The 23,130-nt window shown below is 34.8% G+C and overlaps 2 protein-coding genes and 1 long non-coding RNA gene across 9 annotated transcripts; 2 read left to right on the top strand and 1 right to left on the bottom strand.

Moving 5' to 3' along the window:
- Nucleotides 1–753: 753 nt before the first annotated feature.
- Nucleotides 754–8,757, bottom strand: LOC124405279. Of its 3 annotated transcripts, XR_006929079.1 has the most exons (4): nucleotides 8,622–8,757; nucleotides 5,839–5,985; nucleotides 2,743–3,092; nucleotides 754–949 (listed from the first exon to the last, which is right to left on the bottom strand). It is a non-coding gene; the product is annotated as an uncharacterized LOC124405279 (long non-coding RNA). The 3 variants fall into 3 exon arrangements; XR_006929078.1 differs by lacking the exon at nucleotides 754–949 and having other exon boundaries at nucleotides 2,411–3,092; XR_006929080.1 differs by lacking the exons at nucleotides 754–949; nucleotides 8,622–8,757 and adding an exon at nucleotides 6,876–7,075 and having other exon boundaries at nucleotides 2,411–3,092.
- Nucleotides 5,871–10,704, top strand: LOC124405278. 5 transcript variants are annotated; one of them, XM_046880060.1, is made up of 11 exons: nucleotides 5,986–6,004; nucleotides 6,796–6,849; nucleotides 7,165–7,284; nucleotides 7,573–7,671; nucleotides 7,766–7,886; nucleotides 8,021–8,549; nucleotides 8,624–8,829; nucleotides 9,058–9,295; nucleotides 9,442–9,658; nucleotides 9,753–9,925; nucleotides 10,520–10,704. In XM_046880060.1, exons 3-11 carry the CDS (start codon nucleotides 7,263–7,265, stop codon nucleotides 10,616–10,618), a joined length of 1,704 nt encoding a protein of 567 aa, XP_046736016.1. In that variant the 5' UTR covers nucleotides 5,986–6,004; nucleotides 6,796–6,849; nucleotides 7,165–7,262; the 3' UTR covers nucleotides 10,619–10,704. The 5 variants fall into 5 exon arrangements, with proteins under 5 accessions (XP_046736013.1, XP_046736012.1, XP_046736014.1 ...); XM_046880057.1 differs by lacking the exon at nucleotides 7,165–7,284 and having other exon boundaries at nucleotides 5,871–6,004; nucleotides 7,487–7,671; XM_046880056.1 differs by lacking the exon at nucleotides 7,165–7,284 and having other exon boundaries at nucleotides 5,871–6,004; nucleotides 7,472–7,671.
- A 3,685-nt stretch (nucleotides 10,705–14,389) lies between these two features.
- LOC124405265 (protein starmaker-like) lies at nucleotides 14,390–17,179 on the top strand. The gene is made up of 6 exons (XM_046880026.1): nucleotides 14,390–14,549; nucleotides 14,738–14,881; nucleotides 14,976–15,369; nucleotides 15,500–15,840; nucleotides 15,925–16,680; nucleotides 16,752–17,179. Exons 1-6 carry the CDS (start codon nucleotides 14,490–14,492, stop codon nucleotides 17,019–17,021), a joined length of 1,965 nt encoding a protein of 654 aa, XP_046735982.1. The 5' UTR covers nucleotides 14,390–14,489; the 3' UTR covers nucleotides 17,022–17,179.
- Nucleotides 17,180–23,130: the final 5,951 nt, after the last annotated feature.

Here is a 23,130-nt window from a genome sequence, read left to right as displayed (position 1 = left end):
TATATAAGTTTTACAAATAATTGTTTCCACGATTCCTCAACTGAAATTTTACTCAGTTCTTTATTCAATTTTTCTTTGCAATACTAATACATTTTAATAACAGGCCGTCTCATTTACTCCATGTGTAATATCTATACACTATAATATACATCGAACTCCCTTGAATTATAATGTGAGTCTAGTAGTATTCTCATATTAATCATCGATCAATTTTCTCGAATGGGTCGATTTCTTTTGGATAATAACTACAAGGGAAATATATTTCGAACCCTAAACTGACGAGAACCAAGAGTAAGTTTCGATCCGCAGAATTTATAAGTTTCAAACAAGATCAATCAAGTTAAAGATAGTAGCTCATTGTCAGAGCTCATTCGTGCATACCAACACGCTCCGCGGTTTGTTTTTAAAAATTTAACGTCATAACACTCGCAATCGTGTTATGATATTTAAGTAGAGATATTTCATGATTCCTTTCTCCTTGAAAACACATACTTTAAAAAACAAAAATCAACATTGAACAAAATTAAGTCCCAAAATGCAGTAGAATATTGTCGACTGATAAAATAACTAATAAAAACATTGATCAAGAAACACAGACATTTCATGAAAAAAATATATTAGTTAAGCGAGGAATTAGTAAATTCCATAGTTTTGGTATGTCTATGCACCAGACTGCCGGTATAGAAGCCAATAGAGCCTCGTAACTCCTGTACGCTCCGTCCGAATATAGCATACAGATGCTGCCTGCGCAACTGGAAATCGGGTGGAGAGGGAAGAGCTCGGAACTACGCATCGCGCAGTAACTTTAGTTTCAGTTCTTCTCATCGTCAGTCTTCACCATAAGTTGTCTGTCCTGTTGCCTGTGAGTCCTTTTGCCGGCTAAGCATTACGCCATGCGTTGCTCCTCATGTCCGTGAATGGAGGCGTATTTACCAGTCCCAACTCGATCCTAACGTGTACAAAAACGTTTCAATAATGTTGTACAATGGTTTGCAAGTTTTGACATTAACACGAGACAACAGTGAATCCTGCTACTCATCGACAGTGCGACAAATTCCTAAAAACATGCGGCTCTCTTTGCTGGAGTGAGGTAATATTGTAATTATACCGAGTTCTGGCCTTTATAAGCGGCTAATCGTCGGTTACCGAGTCAAATGCCGTTTGCTGCGTGCCGTGCTTGCCGACACCTAATATACTCGAGTTCAGTGCTTGTAACGGGTGCAAGGAAGATAGATTCCGACCGATTCATGGTCACTCGTGTCGTCCGCTAGCACCTATTAATACTACAAAGCATAACAGTCACCGGTGGCTTCGAGTCGGTAAGATCAACACGTTAGTGATTCGTAATTCTTCTACGATTATTGAAGAATCGATCTTTGTGAACTTGGATTAATCGATATTATTCGATCTTTCAAAGTTTCGGTTATCACCGAATCGATTCTTTGTCCCCACGAACTTGTCCCCATCAACGGCATGTAGCAGTCCTACCTTTACCGACTGAGCAAGCTCACGAAATTTGAACGGCGCATAGATCTTTCGTAGCGCAATCGAGAAGTGTTACTCATATCCCGAAAATCGTTCGTATTAAGACGGTCGTATTAAATAACGACCGTCTCTCATAATTCATCAAACAAAGTCATTTACTGTTCCTGTTATCTGATTACGTGAAAAATGTGATAGAAAACTTGGAAATAGTGCTTATTTGCTGCCAACAATAATACACCGAATAATAGTACTAATGCTGTCAATAATAAGTACACTATTCCTAAACCGTGGCCAAGATAAATTCTTGTTATAATACGTAATCTTCATTATTTTCAATTAGCTCATTTGTTTTAAAAATATTATGCCGATTATTCAGAATCTGTGATATTTTCATCCGATATATCTATTCTCAGAATCGGAGGAACGAATGTAATTTTTTCAATTTTCAGAACCGATTCTTTTATTTTCTCGAATCACTACACACGTGCAGCCACTTATACCCTAGCCATTCTATTGACGAGAATTTAGCGCCAATAATAACAATTAAGTCCACATTTCTAGAATAATTTTCATTGATAATGAGCCTTGTAAGGACTTCTATTCCACTGATGAACTTATTCGTACTGTCGAAGATTTACTAGTCGGTGTCCTAAACACCGCCATTTGAATCTAATGGTCACCCGAAATGATTATACCTATGCCTGTATGACGAATATCGATCGGTATATCCGAATGAGAAAGGAACCAGAATGATATTTACTTTGAATACCTGTGAATATAATTCGTCTCTAGGTCACGTAATAATAGCCTTCGTGCAGCAGACGTTCGACGAAGTTTCACATGGTTATTTACCGGCGAATATTCTATTGAGTATTGATCCTGTATCAGAGCACCTCATTATATAAGTTTCTTACAGTACGGCTTGTTTCAATTCGTCGCAGTACGTTTTTGTCGAAAGATAATTATACCTGCAGTCAATACAAAACTGGCTCTAACTGTGTTTTTCCTAACAATCAATTTAACTTACAAAGAAACTTGCATACAGTTTTTAGACGACCTGCAGAATTGGATTTGGCGTCCAAAAATCTACCCCGAGGCTAGTGTAGTGGCTCTTAGAAAAATAAGTATTAATAATGAGAACGCGACGAATGGTTTAAAAAAGTGTAATTCTCAATCAAAAACTACCCGCTTTTTCAATTCGCTACTTGCGACGGCGGGAAAACAACCAGGCATCGAATCTAAGTCATGTCTACCAACCTCATAAACAGCATTCGGAGTTTTATCGATCGGTCCTCGGCTCTTCGAAGGGTTGATACTCCACCCTGTCTCTTTAGAACGTTTGGTGAGGCACTGGCGATTGGCGAAGACTTCTGGAGTCTGAAAGACATCTGTATTAAGAAAACGTCCAGATCTTGGAAATGTGCGATAATGTTCAACCCAGTGCCATTTCGCCAACTTTCAGGTTTCTCAGCCTGTTCCACCCCATTCTTCGTAATTCTCACCTCTTTGCCTGAACTCACATCGTCAAACCATCACGACGACGGCGCACTGAACGTTTCCGAGCAGTCCAATCATCGGCGCTAAGTTTCTCCTGGTTTTCACCCCATCTGCAACGAGGAAAACGTAGACATGTTCATTGTTCATAATCTGTGTAGCTAGCTAGTTCATGCACTTTATAATCCAGTGTATGTATGCTGTCTGCTGTTACAGAGTAATCCAGAAATTGATGTGTAATCGTGTTACTGGTCACTGGTCGTGGGCGGCGTGGGTTAGGCATCCGGTGTTCCTATCGCTTTTCGCTCGTGGTCTCTTGATACGCAGCAGTAACTTCAAACCATAACCAAACCTCGACAGCATTAGCCAATGTTCGAATTATTTATTCAATTCGGCTTTCCTTCGAACAAACGTTGTGTATACTCGATTATTACCCCCGTTTCTGCATCGAAGAAACGATATGTAAGTACATCAATTTTTCGCACTGTAATTAGTGGTCGAATGTTCGTGATAATTAATGGTGACTAACATTATAACTTTGTTATAATGATTAAAAACTTTGTTATAATACGTATATTGCTTATGTTTATTGATGTGGGTGAATTTGATCTGTTTTCGCTTACAGTTTTACTTCGTTTACATCGGAATTATTAATATCGTGATAATACTGGCATAATTTGAATGGAAACAACATCGGCGACGATACTTGTAATCGCAATGAACGGTTGCTGTGTATATGCTGTGTATAAATTATTTTTAAACCTTGATAATCGTGTTTCACTGTAATTATAATTCTTGCAGTATTAACAACACAAACAAACATTCCAGTTTTGATTTAAGCTAATTTAACATCTATATTAGCACCGTTGATAATGATCTTTGAAGAAGTTAGCTTTCTCGATGTTAACAGCTTTCACGCATTGCACCATTGAGCCACGCTTGACTGTTAATTTTTTGCATCTTGCGGCGTAAAGGTTGATACTAGCGTCGCTTTTAAACTGAGGAAATGGTAATTTGTTATCACTGTAAAGATTAGCAAAACTTATCTTCCTTCATTATTTTTTTTCTCCTTCTTTCTTTCTTTATTTTTCAACGTTTTGACCATTACGATAAGCTGAGTAAAAAATTCCCGGATCTTTGGTCATTTATTTTTTGTGACATCGGGTCCAAATTTATTAAGGAGGAAAGCCACCGAAAAACTAGCTGATTTTTAAGATTCCTTTTCACACGGATAACTAATTAATGAAGGGCCGGAATTATTGGTAATTTATTAAGTGCATGTTAAACTTGTTTTATATACATTTTCACTGAAAAATATTTAAAATTAACAAAGATGTGGGCTTTAACTTAACGACTAATAAAAAACTTCCTCTCCATCCTGGCATTGATATATCGGTAAAGGGTTATCTGAGCATAAAAAACAAAAATTTATCAATGTCTATACATATATGTAGCTATCGTTGTACGGGGCTACCTTTGTTAATTTTGAATATTTTTTAGTGAAAATGTATATAAAACAAGTTTAATGTGCATTTAATAAAATACAAACAATCCTATACCTTTATTAATTAGTCATCCCTGTAAAAAAAAATCTTAAAAATCGGTCAGTTTTTCGGCGGTCACATTGGCCTTCTTCTTTAATATACTTGAACTCAACGTTACAAAGAATGAATGACTAAAATACCCGGGAATGTTTGACTAGGCTTAACGTTATGGCCAAAGCAATATATACTATATATAATGTATAATTGTTGAATAATATAATTATTCATTACAATTATACATTTATTATATATGATGTAGATATGAATAATGTAACAGAATGAAGAAAGAAAGAAAATAATGCAGGAAAATAAGGTGTGTAAATCTTCACCGCGATAACGAATGAACATTTCCTTAGCTTTACAAGCGACGCTGGTATCAAACTTTCCATTGTAAGGTAAAAAAAAATTAACACTTAAGTTAGTTATTTTTTCTGCAGTCACAGTGGCCTTCTCCTTTAATAAATGTAAACGTTTAACACGTCTGATTATAGCTGGCACCGATCGTTTGAAACGTTATAAAAAAAAAAAATATATGTTTGTACTAAAGAATGGTTATCACTTTACTTAAAATACCTCAGCAAATAAATTTCACCTTTCTAACAACCCATGAAAGTACTCTTAAAGTGTAAATGTGAATATGACGTCATTGTAAACATTTGCAGTGCATTTGAGGGTTTAAGAGGGTATCCCTATCTTAAGAGTTAAAAATTTGAAGAACTTTCCAATAACTGTGTCAATAAAATAAATAAGACACATTCATCGCGATGTTCACCAATGAAATTAATTGAATCCTATAATTAGACGTTTAATAAATTACATATTACGGAGAAATGGATCGAGATACCAGATTGAAGAACTTTGATTCTTAACTTGAAAAATCTCTCCGACTTCTTCTTTAAATGTTATCTGGATCATTCAGTCACGTTTTTGCTTGAGCAAGATATCTGATTTTTACTCACGATATAAAATTCGAAAGGTGATCCGGAACTTTTGCACGGTGCTACATGGTGTATAGTGTATACTGCACAATTCGTGTTAATTTGATAATTTATATTACGTGAACACGAAACTCAGTATAAGCTTGAATATTGCCTGCAATCCTCAAAACTGCCAAACAGTAGCAATTCGGTTACCAAAGCTTTGAGCTGGATATAGATATCGCCTTTACGCATGGTGTAAGACTATTCACCCAAATTGATCGATCCATTTTAATTATCATGTGTAATAATTATGGAAATACATTCATGCATACGTATTATCTATTTTAATTACTCACACAAACGTGTAATATATAATAAATTTTTCTCATACTTACAGATTCAATGCGTGTAGTTAGATAACTGCAAAATGAGAGTTGCTTTGTTCTACCCTCGGCGCTTCGCTTTCGCCCTCTTCCTGGTAGCACTCGTCTATTGCGTAATCCAGGCCTTGAGATCGGAACTAGGATTCAACGACGTAGATACTTCAAATATAGACAGACTGTGAGTTACAGCTGTTTCTTTTTTTTTAAATACAAATAGCTCACAGTAATTGTAAATATGATTTGCTTCTCAGTTTTTTATTCAAATTATTGTTATTATACCAATATTAATCGTTACGCGTTGAGGGCTGAGCTTTAATAAAATGCATGTCAGATACTGCATTCAAGCGTAAAAAAACTGCGGGGATTTTCAGAAAATTACCGTTTAACAAATAAACTGAATCGCAATCATATAAGCCACTCGAAAATTTTACTCAAATTCAAATGGAGAATTGACATGTATCGTCTCACGATTAAAAATTTTCAGAATTGCCCATGGAATTATAGGTATAATCTAATTTAGCTAGTTACTGTTTTCTGGGTGTCAGTAGATTAGCAATGCCGATTCTAAACACAGATTCCTAGACTAAAATTTTACCGACACTTTGCGAAGATACAAACTTTTTTCTACAATGTTCAAGGATGGAGGATTTCCTCACTCTGACTGACTTTGTAAATTATTCGTTTATTCAATTGCTCTACCTTACTGACAAGTTGCCCTAGTCAGGCAAAATCCCTTGAAATTGCGCTTTGCCTTACCATAATTTCAATCCCCATAGATGCGATTCAGATTCCAGAAGATCCTTTCTAAGTTAGCCGAAATTCTTTGATCTTTGCAAGCCTGCCAACGTGTCAATTTGCCGTCTCATGTCAAGACCTATATGACGGTGATTCAGTACTATTTTGACTATATATTAAATAGAAATTTAAAAAACATTTATTATTCAGTATTTAATGTGTGTTTCATGACAGCGCTTACATATCACAAATGATCAAATCTTCAGCGGAAAATTCGCCGTATATCGGGTAAGCTAATATTAAAAATGGTGAACCATATTGTCTCTGTATCTTTGTAGTGAGCACTGAAATCCTCGCATGAAAACGAACAAGATTTTATTTATAAGTCACGACATACCTAACAAAACAACTACTGCTGTTTGATTGCATGATGTGTACAGTACCTAATATTATCAATTAATACTTATCTCTGATCAGTTTGGATGGTCGATAATTTACTCATTTCGCACTCGAAAGTTAGTTAATGTACTCTCCAAGTCTGATTTCATTTTGGATATACCACTCAAGGAAGAAATTTGTAGAATAATCTCTTCACAATATCAGGGATGCTTGCCTGGGTTTAATATTCAATGTACGATTATGTATATACAGATGGGCTTCAATCTTCCTGATCACTGACTGTTTGTAGTTTAACTTTCCGCATGCATGGGGCTTATTTTTGGGGTCTGATTCTCTTGACATCTCTGTAAAAAAATTGATCCGAATATCTTTATTTATATTTATCTCGAAAACGATATGCAGCTTTTTGCCGATCTCTACGTGAAAAATTATTACTGACATGTTCGATGACTTAATTACTTTTACACAAATTATCCTCGATCTTCTAACTTCCCATTGGTTTTGAAAATAGATGGTTATTGCGCAGTGATGGGGTTGCGGCGTGCAGGCACCCTGACTTGGAGCTATTGAATCCAGAAATAATGAAATTCATAAAAGATGTTCCTCCCCTAGAATGCACTCCAGAGGACTGGGTTATAGTAAATCGTTCGACCCTGGTCGTTACAGAGAAAGCCACGAAGCGATTTGGCCCCATAACTTGTGCTTTCAAGGGTAGGTCATTAGAGCTATTTCGATACCCTGTATCTACGCAATCGAATCAACGATTAACCCTCATCCATCAACCAGTTGTAATTTTCATTCGCAGAAATCATCCGCGTTGACGACTACACGAATAAATTGACCAACTCCGTCGAATCGCAAGTTTCCTACACTTTGAAAGACAGTGATTACGCCGAAGTCGACTGTCAATCTGAAACTGGAAAACAGTTAGTATAATAACAGTATAACAGTTCAAATGATCTCTTGAGAACGACCCTTTTCCCGCAAACTTTCGTATTCAGTATATTTATAATAATAACTCTGATTTCTCGTAAAAAATCTTTCCCACAATGTTATGCAGATGGCACAGCGTTTTGGCAGGCGTGCAAAGCGATCCGTTGGCAAAAACGAAATGGGATTGGGCCAAAGTGCCGAACGATGGTCTGAAGTTGAACGTTCTGATGTTCGGGTTCGACTCGCTGTCGCGAAACACGTTCATAAGGAAGCTGCCAAAGTCTTACAGATACCTGAAGCAAAATTTGAACGCGTTGGTTCTCGAAGGTTACAACATCGTGGGCGATGGAACGCCGCAAGCTTTGATACCAATTCTGACGGGGAAGATAGAACCGGAATTACCGGAAACGAGGAAGCGCATGGGTGCCAAAGCGAACTACGTCAACGTTTATCCGTTCGTTTGGAACGAGTATAAAAAGAGCGGATACATGACCGGGTTCTTCGAGGACGTTCCTGATATTGGAACATTCACGTACCGCCTCAAGGGTTTCAAAGACCAACCGACTGACCACTACATGAGGACATATTACCTCAACGCTAGTCCCCACTTTAAATATCAGAAGAAGTTTTGCATGGGCGGGCTGCCCCGTCATTCGGTAATAATAAACGCAAATTCGATCTTCATCTGACATGTTATGAACAAGTAACACCAGTTTTTTCTTACTTACAGTTGATGATGAATCACATTAAAGACGTCTTTGATACTTATCCAAATCAACCGAAATTCGTTTTCGGTTTTCACGGTGAACTTTCTCACGATTCCTACAATGATATTGGAGCTGCTGATGATGACGTGTACAAGTGGATAAAATCACTGAACGACTCTGGTCATCTGAATAACACGGTTCTAATTATCATGAGCGATCACGGGCATAGGTGAACAATATTTTCATACTTATTTACTGGCGTGTATTTCTCTGTGCACGATTGCCAAAAGATGATTTTATAAGCTCATTTTTCGTTCACTCGACGCTTTGGAAAATTCGATTAGTACCAAGTATAAAATGTGAACATAGTTCTAGAAAATTTGGTCAAAACAATATCGTGGCGTTTAAATAACTTCACTGATTGTGTGTTACGTTTTTGACGACGTGAACGTTACAGATTTGCCGAGATTCGCAACACTCTTCAAGGTAAACAGGAGGAGAGGTTGCCATTTTTTTCATTCACATTTCCAAGTTGGTTTAAGCAGGCATATCCACATGCATATGCTAATTTTGTCTATAATACCCAAGATTTAACGACACCGTTCGACATCCACAAAACGTTGGAGAGTATATTGAAATTTGAAACCCCGAAAGAAGGAGATCGCACTCAACGAGCAATAAGCTTGTTCAACAAGGTATTTGGACCGAAAAATTGCTAGAGCTTGTGAGAGATTTTCGTCCGACAGATATTACTAAAACTAATCATGCTTGCTAGAGAAGAAAGTTCACCCTGTACAATATTCTTACTTCACATCATTTCGAAACTTTGCTGGCTGTTTAGATTCCACTGGAAAGGACTTGTGCAGATGCCTTCATAGAGCCTCACTGGTGTGCTTGTCTGGGGTGGGAAGAAGTTGACAAAAATAATGTGACCGTAGTTGAAGCTGCAAAATACTTCGTTAAGTTCCTGAATGATTATCTGTCGCCTTATCGAAATACCTGCGAAATTTTGAAACTAAGTAAAATTCTGTGGGCGGCGAAACTGATTCCAACGAAAGGTGCCGATAGTGTAAAGTTAACAGCATGAGTATTATAATTTACATTTCTGATTTCTAATTTACGCGTGCTTTTGTTTTTACCCCCCAATTACAGGGTTACTGAAATTCGAAAAAGCTGGTGATCTGGATGGTTTTCTTGGAGATTTTAGTGCCAAGACGAAAATAACCACAGAGTTGTATCAGCTCAAAGTTAGTACGGAACCAGGGAATGGGCTGTTCGAAGTGAGCATAAACCACAACCTGATTGACAATTCGTACACGACGCGGGTACGTACGAAATGATAATTTTTTCATGTAACTTTACTTGATTTTCTAAATTAAATCAAACCAACAAGTGCTCGAACTCTGGTGTACTGTGCATGAAGAATGTTTGAACTCTCTCAGAGTCCCATCTAGTCATTATTTTGAAGTTACGTGTATTTCATTAAAGTCCTGAAAAATGATTCGATGTTTGTATTGGAAATCACATAGAGATATTAAAATATTTAAAAATCCTTTCTAATCGTGTTACAGTCACGTTAAATCGTAGGAAGTCATTCATAGTAATTTGCCATAGCTTATACTCAACCAATCCTTTGCAGTTCTTCAACGGTATTCAAAATCTTGAAATTTTTTTAAGGCAACTGAAATGGTTTTGAGGTCTTGTAAGGAATCTCTAATCAATTTTTTGGATAAACGAAATCGATTCATGTCTCACGTCTTGGTTTTACCTGTTTAACATCACAAAAATAATTAGATATAATAGAAATTATATATACATATTTGTGTAAGATATTTTTTTAGTCTAGTTGTAATAAAGTACTCGTACATTTTTATAAATATGTTACAACTGTTTTTCTAATAATTTGTCATTAATTCCAGATTACTGACGTCAGTAGAATAAACAAATATGGATCTCAAGCTAGATGTATAGAAAATAGCCAATATCACTTAAGGAAATATTGTTACTGTAAGGATTGATAACTACATACCAATGAATAGTTTTTCAGTAACAGTAAACCTTAGTCGGCGAAACTCTTAACTTTCAACATACATCATATGAAATCGAGCTGAAAGAATGATCAATAAATTACGACAGTGATATTAATTTCTTAGTCTCGTAAGTATTAGACTAATGATAATTCAAATAACGACAGCAGTACGAAGAAATATACCTTAACTTATTATAAAGCATATGTAAAAACCTATTTTTCTGAAGAATGATGTGTAATAATTAAATGAGAGCCAAGTGTTGGATATAAATCAACGGAAAACATCGATGTTCCGAAAATGAATGTTACGATTATAGGTATTAAAATAATTTATATATTATACATTAGCTGGAAGAAGAGTTTTTTTGATTCTATACACATACAGATATGCCGTTTGAAAAACAATCTTCCTCTCTGTTAAGAATAGCTTGTTCTTACGTAATTTTATTACTTAGGAGGTAATGTACTTTTAATGTATTATAATTGCCAAACATAAGTACTTACTATATAGATGTATGGTGTTTCGCGAGAACCGATCATATCCATTATTGACTATGGAAAATATTAAAGAAGTCATAACAATTACGTGAAAAAACAAATTCTCGATGTAATTGTGGGTTAACGCGTTGCGTATTGTCATCTTAAATATTTTGAGTTGAGCATATTACAAAGACAAGACAGCATACGCGTTAGTACGTGAATCTCGTATAATAGTATGAGAAATGCCAAAGTTATTTTTCATCTTATAGGTGTATTTGTTTCTTTAATTTTGATTAGATTTTTTCTATAAAAACCTATGAAATCCATACGACGTATTTTTTTTATGTCTACCTTTCATTGAGAAACTTAATGTATCATGTATTTTATTAGGGTTTCAAATCAACCGCTTATCGAAACTAACAATTTGAGACAACAAACGAAAAATCTAAGTGTTGAAATAATTACATTCCATATACTCCTTTAAGTTAACTAAAATAGTTCTAACTGTTCCTGCAAAATTCTTGTCATTAATTGTGTAATTATTATACGTGTTTTTCCAATTAAAAATATTTGCATCAAATGATATTGGTCGTTTTTATATTCGCAGTCACTTCATTAGTGTCGTGAGTGAATGCAATCGCACATCAAATAAGATGAAAAAAATTGAACGTATACAACCAGTTTCATGAAAAATTGCAAGTCGAACATTTTTGGTCTTAAACTTTTTTCGATAGCACTTATATGGTAGCTGCTATAGCGGTATAAGCGATATAAATGATTCCAACGATAAAACGAGCCATTTTGAAAACAAATACGTTCTAGATATAGATTTTTCGTATTGAAAAGTATTGAAAAAAAAAAAAAAAAAAAAAATTTATCGCTGAACCTCATTTTAGCGTGTGAAAAATTTTTTACCTTTATTTTGCAAATTTTCCGAAACACGGAAGGACTAACCGTTTCAGGAAACGGCACGTGACGGAAGGATGGTTTTTCTTCTCTCTTTGGTGTGCCTACACTTATTGGATATTATTTGGGCAAGGTTATCAATATAGTGGTAAAATCTCGTTACTGCACGCCCACTTTTCAGAGAAGCTGGAGAAGATAAGATAGAGGAGACAAAAAAAAAAAAAAAAATAGACATAACGGTTTACAAAAATATAGAAAAAAAAACTTGAATCTGTAGAAGAGAGATTGTACAGGACGGAAATCGGATACTAAAGGTGTAATTGAAAATCACTTTTTATTAGATATAAAATGCGATTTTACTTTTGCGTTTTTCTCGAAACAACCTTTTTCACAATGTCTGTGAAAAAATCTCACCGACTGCTTGTCCGATTTACTTCAAATTTGGGTTACATATTCTTTATAAAATTATCTAAAGTATAACGATACGCTTAACCATTTGTTTAATATAAATTTTTTAAGTATAATATCTTTTTTGGGTCGAACCGAACGAGAGTTGTACTGAACACAATAATTTTTGTCTTTGAATCCTGATGCTATACCATAGCTACATTATCGCTGAATGAGAAATTTCTTGTTTTTTAGATTTAGACAAATCTGCACCTCGGAAAAATAAAAACCATCAGAAACGTAAAAACAGACGATTTTGGCTGCCTACAGAAATTGAACAAAAGACACTATTTCTCAAGGAACTATAACTAAAATATTATTGTACAAGACTCTTCTAGAACTTTTCAGATCCATCGACTTATACCGACAGAACTGTGCAGACCGTGGAGCGCAACAGTGACCTAAAGAAATGGAACATGAATGTAATTAACCCACCATGCATATCTAATGTTCCAATCAACTGCAGGTACTCGCATCTGAATTAACTGTAGATTCAAATTTGATTCACGCCTCGTCATATCCAGAGAACACATTAGGTTACCATTCCGTTTATTACGATTCAATTCTAATAGCATCTATCGTCACCTGATTTGATGTTTTAATGTTAATTTTATCATGAATAAAAATTACGATGTTAAATTTTTATGCTCCAGTGTCACTGTTGTGAATTTCTTTAACATCTTATTTTTAACGAAGAAATCGATGGTGATAAATAATCAAAATTCCTGACAATAAGTAAGGCAATAAAGAAAAAAAAAATAATAAGTTGGAATAATTAAGTGCATTGCGGGTGAATTTTTACGGTGAAAATAGTATGAAAATTTGAAATTTTTTAAAATAAGTAAATAAGAACTTTTAACTTTAATTGATACAATTACGATTTGATCAAATATAACTCGCAAGGAAGGTATCCCATGTTGACCTCTTCGATTTTATAGTAGACTAAAAACTAAGCGACGCGTGTTTTTTTATCTGCCTTTGGACACTTTAAAGGGGTGAAAGCACCTTCCGAAGAAAAGCATGTCAAGAGGCAATTTGGCAGATTTTTTTTTTGTTTTCTGTTCTCTCTTAATTGAGAAAAATACTTTTTAAGAGGATTTTTTTAAAAATATTATGTGTTTGTGGGTGAAACTGCCAAATCGCTCCTTGACATGCCTTACTTTGAAGGATGGTTTCACCCCCTTAAAGTATTTGATGGCAGCTAAAAAAAATACGTGTCGCTTAGTAGGTTCTCAGTCTCATAGTAGGTGAATACCGGGCTAAAATTTGAAGTTTTTAAGTAACACGAAAGGCTCGGATTCAAAACTAGCAAAAATAAAAGTAACCGACGTTTGAAATAGCAAAATCTCAATTTCACGTTTAAAGAATGAAAATATCATTGTGAGGGCAGTCAATAGCTAGTTTTAATTATACTACTTAATGAACCGTTGTGATAAACTGGCGAGCCGAGAACCAACGCTGTTTGTTGTGTTCCTGTAATTTGATTACTGCATATCTTGCCATGGACACTAACAACTAAATTACGCAGCACAGATACGTGGATATTAGAAATATTTCTAATCATAATTTTTACATGATATGCTACTGACCGGTTTTTTCACCAGATACTACGTATTGGGCTTCTTCACTTTGTTAGGTACAGATACTTATAAAGTAAACACTTTTCGTAAGACAGTATTAGAGGACTGCTATTCGAGTTGTAAAAGAATTTTGCATTGTTTATATTGAGGAAAATTTTTTTACAGTTGAAATAGACGAGCGACATAAATTCACGATAAGTTTAAGCGTGTGAATTCTACATCGGCTTTAATTAAGATTACGATGCAAATCAGCCTTACCAATGGATGACGAATGTGTGACGGGCTGGTGTTGCTAATTGTTGATTTGGTTGTCGGCGGACCTTGTTGATATGCGATTGTTATCGGGAATCGGTTTGCACCTATAAACACATATCAACACCGGAAAATTTCTCATTGTTAGAATTGTTCCGGCAAGAGTGCCTGACAGAGTAGCCAAAGAAGAAAATCATGGCTCGCCCGTCGATTTTGGTAGCCTTAGTGCTGTTCAGCATTATTGCTTGCATCCAGGTAACCCGGAAGGCTGATAAAAAGAAGTCTGTCGAACGTTATCCGTGCAATGTGCCAATGTATCTAAATTATGAACAAAGTTTTTAAATCGCACAAGCCTGTCAGTGAAAATATGGCTAATTTTATGGTCTCAATATAATTGCTATATCAAACTGCTGCAAGCACTTAATATATATTTTTGGCAACAGGGAAAACCTAAGGGGCATGATTCCGTGAACAAAAATGAGAATACGAACGAGCTTTTACGACGGAGTTTCAATAATGGTTCGAACACGAATTCGTTGTCCTCACAAACGCCCAAGACTCCCAGATCCGGTAACAACCCCGAAAAGGTAAGTAGTTATCGTCTGGGATTTCTGCTATATCACCCCACTCCTCAATCCCTCGCTAGAATGATTTGAAAAATGAAAAACAAAAAATTGTTAGATTAACACAGCCGCTGTGACGGCGCGGGCAAGTCATGACGAGACGTCCGAATCAACGACGGCTGACAACACGATGACCAAAACACCGATAGAAAGGTCTGATTCGGTTGTAACTGATGCCGACGCCGAATCGGATGCCGAAGCCCTTGAGTTGAAAAAAACCAAGGATTTAATAAAGGCTTTAAACGAGGCGTCCGGAGATAAACTGAGTAAAGAGAATGCGCTGGCCTTAATCACAGCTATGGGCTCTTTGCTGGAGAAACTCGACAACGCTACAAAGACCGGACAAATAGCAAGGCGTGATTACAATAAAAATATAAACAAAAATACTTTCAAACCGAGAATGCCGATGCAATACGTGAACCCGCAGCCTTTGGGAATTGATACCAGCAACCGTGAGTCTGCCTCAGAGTATTGCAGGACATATATTTTCTATCGTCAATTTGCACTCGCCTCGAACTGGAAAGATAAGTAAGCATATGTGTAGAAGATAAAATGAATTTCAAGTAATAATGTATTTTATAGTTGCTCGTCAAAACATTAACCAAGGGCAAGCCATGGAGAACAAGACCGATGCCATCGAAGGTGATTCTCGAACCGATCAGGATAATGATAGCCACGATTCTGATGATAATGAGGATGATGGTGAAGGTCGTAGTGAGGATCATAGCGAGGATGATAGTAAGCGTGACAATGAGGATCATAGCGAGGATGATAGTAAGCGTGACAATGAGGATCATAGCGAGGATGATAGTAAGCGTGACAATGAGGATCATACTGAGGATGATAGTAAGCGTGACAATGAAGATCATGCCGAGGATCATACTGAGGCTGATAGTAAGCGTGACAATGAGGATCATAGCGAGGATGATAGTAAGCGTGACACTGAGGATCATAGTGAGGATGATAGTAAGCGTGACAATGAAGATCATGCCGAGGATCATACTGAGGATGATAGTAAGCGTGATAATGAGGATCATAGTGAGGATGATAGTAAGCGCGATAATGAGGATCATAGTGAGGATGATAGTAAGCGTGATAATGAGGATCATAGTGAGGATGATAGTAAGCGTGACAATGAAGATCATGCCGAGGATCATACTGAGGATGATAGTAAGCGTGATAATGAGGATCATAGTGAGGATGATAGTAAGCGCGACAATGAGGATCATAGTGAGGATGATAGTAAGCGTGACAATGAGGATGATAGTGAGGATGATAGTAAGCGTGACAATGAAGATCATAGTGAGGATGATAGTAAGCGCGATAATGAGGATCATAGTGAGGATGATAGTAAGCGTGACAATGAGGATGATAGTGAGGATGATAGTAAGCGTGACAATGAGGATCATGCTGAGGATGATAGTAAGCGTGACAATGAGGATGATAGTGAGGATGATAGTAAGCGTGACAATGAGGATCATGCTGAGGATCATAGTAAGGATCATAGTGAGGTGAGTGAGGACCGTAGTGAGCATCAAAGTGATGAGGGCGAAGATAGTTCTCGCCAGGAAGACCACCACGAGGAAGACAATGAGGATGACGATTCAGATGAGAGCAGCGACGAATCTCCCGAGTCGGGGAGATTATTGGTGAATGAAAACTTCAATTACAACAAGAACGTCAACCAATTTGGCCTCCAAGGCAAGAAGGATGATGAATATTATAAAAATCTATTTCGGCGACGACTGACTAATAATATACAGGTCGGTACCGCACGTAAAGCATTTTTCTATAACAGTCAACCTCTTTTGATTCTTCGTTTAATTTCTACCAGGGTTTGGAATCGTCAAAAAAGAACTTGAATCATCTCAGAAGAGGCGTTAACATCAATGAGAATACGAACGATTTGCCGTACTTGGAGTCAAGACGCAACATTGGAAGCAACGAAGAGAGCAGAGAAAACTTCTCCGAAAAAGTTGGCAACATTGACAAAGATTTTAGTAAAATTATGAACACGAAGAAAGACACAAATGTCAACTATAACGAGAACTTGAATCTCTTCAGGCCGGCCAATTCAGGCCTTGCACCCCATCAGCCTAGTTAGAAATGACGACTAATCATCAAGCACGAGATTGTTAGACCGAGGAACAACCTGAAAGATAAATGATATCTGCAGCTTGATCGCGTCTTTGTATAATACAATATCTGCAAAGTAAAAATTGGGTGTTATTGTATTGCAGTATGACTCTATATAAACTGTTTAAATTACGAAACCCACTGTACCCATATACAGCTTCCTAAATTACAATTCCAGACTAGCTTTCGTTTAAATTGTTATCCGTCAGGTTAACATAAACGAGTTAATGCTGTTTTTGTTATACTTCAAATTCGATCATTTCGGAATTGCAATTCTCGATACATACCGATATAGAGAGTTTGTAGTTGATTATTTCTGCGTTAACTTTTTTTCTATGTCTTAAGATTGTAACGTCAAATACGTTTTAGGTATTCATTACCAGATGTGGGTTATTCCATAAAATTTCTTCGTCCAATCAAGAAGCAGTTTAATTTTTGAAAATCATTCAAGAAATGTCATACGTGCTGGCTTGTCTAGTCAAAAACACGATTTGATCACGAAGATGCGAACGATCACTAATTGTTTTCGATCTTAGGATCCATACAAATGTCTCGAGAAGTTTAACACCGTCAATGATCTGTAAATTACAATTCATGAAACCAAAATGATCCAATCAGATTACGCTGATTTGCTGTGATGTATCAGGCAGTCATTTCGTGGTGCTAGAAGACCAAAAGACCAAAATTTATGGAATTACTGTGTAATGATCAAGTGATAAATGTATGGTGACTGTTCTACATAGAATGATAAGCCAAGTATTTAGCTGATTCGATTCCTCGATTGAAAAATTGCAAACTATTCTTATTCACCGTATGTTGACCTCCTACCTTACAATTGGAGGATAAGCTATAGGTCGTTTTAGTATGATATTTGATCTTGATTTGTATTAGTGGTGATAGAACTAACCTTGAGCTCTCTAGTGAAAATGGTCTCACCAACTTCGATGGCAGCTGGCAACAGTATAATGAATATGTAGCAATAAGGGTAGCACCTTCGGCGTATCCACAGATTTTTTTTCCACATTCGAAAAACCTCCATACCGAAATTGCATCCCTGAAACACCATGAAGTAAAGTGAATATGACTGCGACTGAAACTCAAGCGTTGTTTAAAAGACGCTTGATGATTGTATTAAGAGAATTTTAGGAGTCTTTCTGTAGATTCTTCTGCCGAGTAAACAGTCATTTGAAATTTCCAAAGTCTCAGATTCCTGAAGCCAGGCTAGAATGTCGAATTCCCTAAGATGTTCTGAAATTTTTCATCATGTTTCAGGCTCTGTGACACGCTACCGCTATGATATTTATATGTAAAACAAGTACAATTTATGGGCTGTTCTTATTGTCATCATTCTCATTCCATAATTCTTGTTTCTGTATTACTATTACTTATATACGACTAATGCTATCATTATCATTCTTATTATTTTTAGCTGCATTGGCTCTATTCTATTAAAAAAATAGTATAGGATTGTCATTTGACCGCTGATGTCGATACATCATGTCGACGTATCATCAAAGATTTACCGTGATAATGACGAATGGCAAAATAATTTGGGCTAATAGGGTAAAGTTAAATCGATTAGACCATAATTGAGAGAAACGTATAAGGCACTACACTTTCACGAACCAAGATCTCAGTTTCAAGATTTCCATCCACTGCACGATGCAATAATGAGTATAAGCCTCGGTAAAATTTAACCGATGATCGGCGTTTTACTTTGCGTAACATTTATTATTTAAGAAATAATATATACATTTTTTTAAATTACCGCTTTAAATTGCCTTTTATTAAAAACAAAGTCGTTAATTATAATTAGAAACAACGTGTATGTGTGTGTGTGTTTATGTTGAAACTGTATTGTGTATACGTATAATATTAATTGAAAAATATGTAGTAGTACATTGGCATTCCTTTATGCGTGTTGCTGAATCAGTTTTCGCATTGTGTGTATATAACGTATATGTATAATTAAAACAATAACGTAAGAGGTATAATTGTGATGTAACATTTACGTAACGGATTGAGTCGTGTCTAATGTAAAAATCAAGATATTTATAATGTAGTACGTACATTACCACAAATGTATGTGGATTCGGAAGTAAAATATGTAAAGAGTAGTCGAGTAAAATAATAATCATGCCCGAGCAACTAAGGTGATCAGTTAAAAATATGCTAGATACTTCGAGTGAACAAGAAAAATAAAATCATTTCTGCGTTCACGAATGGAAAAAAAAAAAGAGAGAACCATGATATAAGAATAAAATTTGTCAATGCTTACACCCTTCTTCTATTTACAGGATTGATTTTTTAAATTTGTAATATGAGTCTCACCATAGCTCTCAAATACGTATAATATTATCAAATGTTGAAAACGCGAATACCACGATAATAGTAATAATAATCACCTGATTAGACTATTTTATAATTCAATTCTATCATAGATTTATAAAGTAAAATAATAAAAATTAAGAAAAAATTCAAAATCATTCACCAAATGCCTATACAGCGCTCCATTTACGTAAAGACAGCTGATTAAAATATTCATGCTGATATATCCAAGTTTCACATCACATGCACACATACATTATATTAATATAATTACAATTACGTTTCTTAATTCGAGAAAAAAAAAAAAAAAAAAAAAACAGACGAATAAATTTTATATATAAAACATATGTATAAGAATCAAAACATTTTATAAATCATGTACTATATCGTATGTATACGTGTAATAATAATAATAATAATAATAATAATATGATATAATATTCGATCATATTTTCATTTTATCTACATCTAGGTATGGTAATAACAATCATTATAATATATGGCAATTATCATTTCGTATTTGTCTGCATGTAGGTACATGTATTATACATATAGGTATATTTAGTTTTATATACCTATACTAAACGCACATTCGCCCACCCTAATTGTGAAAATGTTTACATATGTAAACGCTATATATTATTTAAAGACTAGCACTTATGTTTCAGTAGCAAGACCGAAAGCTACACTGTGTCATACTCATTTGTATGTATATACTATTAGGGGGTAGAACTCTTTTGAGTTTTGATATTATTCTTATGCTACGTACATTACGCTAGATCCTTATTAAAAAAAAAAAAAAGCAAACTTTGTTTTACTGAAAATATAAAATCCTGGTACCAACAGTTATTTCTCATCATTATACGAGAAATTCATCATTAAATTAAACACAAACCAATGTGTTTCATGAAATCACAATGTACCGAGTTCAAAATTTGAATAAATACACGTGTTTTCGGTTTTAATGATGAGATAACGACAGAGTTCGAAAATAGTTAAGGGCTGTACCACTAACTTCTAATCGATCGTCGATAATCGGGATCCTTAATGTACGCAATATACTTTTCTGCACACTCAATACTATTTATTACGCTCCTAAAGTCTTACTTCCTCAATTATTCATTCGTTTTTCTTCGATTTTGCAATATCTCATATTTCTTTTCGACTATATCCATATTATTCACTACCTGAGCAGCAATAAGATATTATTCATTATTCTAGCATCGTAATCATTATAATGGTATATATAATATAATAACGATATTTGTGTTTACTTGGGCGTATGTATGAATGTATATACATTATACATACGAATTAAGGGGAAAAAAAAAAAAAAAAAAAAAAAATGGAAATTTCAAGAATACATAACATCATTACGAAATGGAAAAATTGTATACTTAAACCCGCAAGTGAGTGAACCTGACAGTTTAGACTATTTTCATAGATGGTATTTAGTCGTTGATCAGGCTGTGCTTATACACTCGTTTTATACCGCGAAATACAAATATATTGGCAATTACTCAGTGTGGAAAATTGATTGACAGTAGAAGCATAAAAAAAAAAAGTAATTGGAACAACACAATTCACAATATATTAAGTAATAAACAGCCAAAATTGCGCAGCTCCAAAAAAACGCGGATCTGTACTGATTACATCTTACACGTTATATATATTATTCATATTTAGATGTAATTTTGTAATGTTATCCTACATTATTCTATATGCATGCGTGCGTGTATGTTTGTGTTTTATCTTTGTTCGTCAGTATAGTGATGCGTGATTTGAGATAAAATGAAATATGTAAGTATGACCGCGCGTACCTTAATATCATATACATATTATATTGTATCATGTATAATATATTATACATTTACGGTAATGGTTAGATATAAAAATATGATTTCTGAGGAAGATTATTGTTATTGTTATTGTTATTGTTATTATTATTATTATTAATATTATCATATCAGTTTCCTAATAAATGATGTTAATCTTGACTTTATTTCATCGTCGTCATCAAGTCTTTTGTATTATATTATATAGATATAGGTAATTACGACTATTAATGAATGTTACATTAACCCGTTATACCTATATAGGTATATATCTATGTGTATGTATAGATGCATACATGGATGTAAAATGATGATTAGTGCCAGATTAAAATATGCTTCGCGGCAGTAAAAAAAATATTTATCTCGCCTTTTTTCCGGCTTCTTCCTTCTAATAATTTTCAAAACGTTATACATATAATTATAAATTGTTTCGTTACATATATATATATACAGGGGTTCCAAACCAACTTAAGAAACTTCCGACTCTCAACCCATTCGATTTCGTTGCTGATATGTTATTACATTCCTTAGGACAATTCGAGTTCTTTACTTTAAAGATCGGATTTGGTATTCAGAAGTTATAATCGTGAATTAAAAATATTGTTCAGCTCGCAAAATGTCTAAATTGAAAATTTCAGATTACCGAAAACTTTGCGACAAAAAGAAATTTGGAAGAATAGTGAGTATATATATTTTGTCGTAAAGAATGTAATAATAAGAAAAAAAAAAAAAAAATAGCAAGAAAATTGTAAAATGGTTAAGGTCGGACTTTTGTCAAGTTCGTACGGACTTCCTCTGTATGTGTGTATGTATTCGACGTCCAAGCATGCTATATCGGCCATAGATGCATGCTAAGCAACTTGTTATTGATTTAATATTGCAAGTATACATGCACGTGTGCTCGTATGTATGTATGTATGTATGTATGTATGTATTTATGCATGACTTTATGTAGAGAATTTCTCATTTTTTGTTCTTTCTTAATTACCGTTGCTTCGTAACGCGTATAGTAAAGTATGTTCGTATCGATAAAATCACGTTAATCATACCGTTACACTCAATTCTGAAAAGACAATAGTAAAAAATTAAGTCTGTTGAAAATATTTTTCGAAAGACGATTAAAGTGTAGAGAACGATTTTCCTAATGAATCTATTGTATTATTGTGTATTGTGAGTGAGATATACTTATGGTTGGGAATTATTTTGCAATTTAACCCTCCATCGCACAGGCGGATTCGTTTAATACCCCGTCAAAGTCATAGTATATTCAATTCTAAAGACAATTTGAGCATGTAGTAGAAGTGCGGATGAGTAACAATGAATTATTTCAAAATTTTCAGAAGCTTTCAGGAAATAAAAATGACATGACGGACATGAACGATTCACCTGTGTGACGAAAGCGGTAAAAATAAATTTTATAACGGAGGGTTAAAATAACATCTCTTAATTTTTTTTCCAATAAAATAAATTGTGAAAGAATTGTTCTTTTTACAGTTTTGAGGTGTTCAGATAGTTTTTTGTAAGCCGATTGCTGTGTATTATACGTATACCTTTTGTTTGAATATATTCCTATAAAGTTGATAGAAAATAATGCAACATATTGTCATAACCCTAACTGGTCACTCTTGGTGAATTTTGCCCTAAACATTTTTCGAGTCCAGAAATAAACTTTCAGCTTTATTGCTCGAAGTAAATTCTGTAAGAAAGAAAAATTCCATACAATTTTTTTTTTCCAATTTACGTTAACTTTGCCGATGTTTTACAATATTCAAACAATCAATTTTGGAAAAAGTGAGAGAGCTTTTTTTATGATCCTTACACAATACCATGATATTGTTTTTCAGATTTTTAGAACTCATTATTTAAGTGGAATGTCACTTCTTTGGAGCTGGAGTGAATTTCACCTGGTATAAC

Source organism: Diprion similis, chromosome 4, assembly GCF_021155765.1.
Source record: "Diprion similis isolate iyDipSimi1 chromosome 4, iyDipSimi1.1, whole genome shotgun sequence".
NCBI lineage: Eukaryota > Metazoa > Arthropoda > Insecta > Hymenoptera > Diprionidae > Diprion > Diprion similis.
Note: the sequence above shows the minus strand (reverse complement) of the source record. Positions and strands in the feature narration are given on the sequence as shown.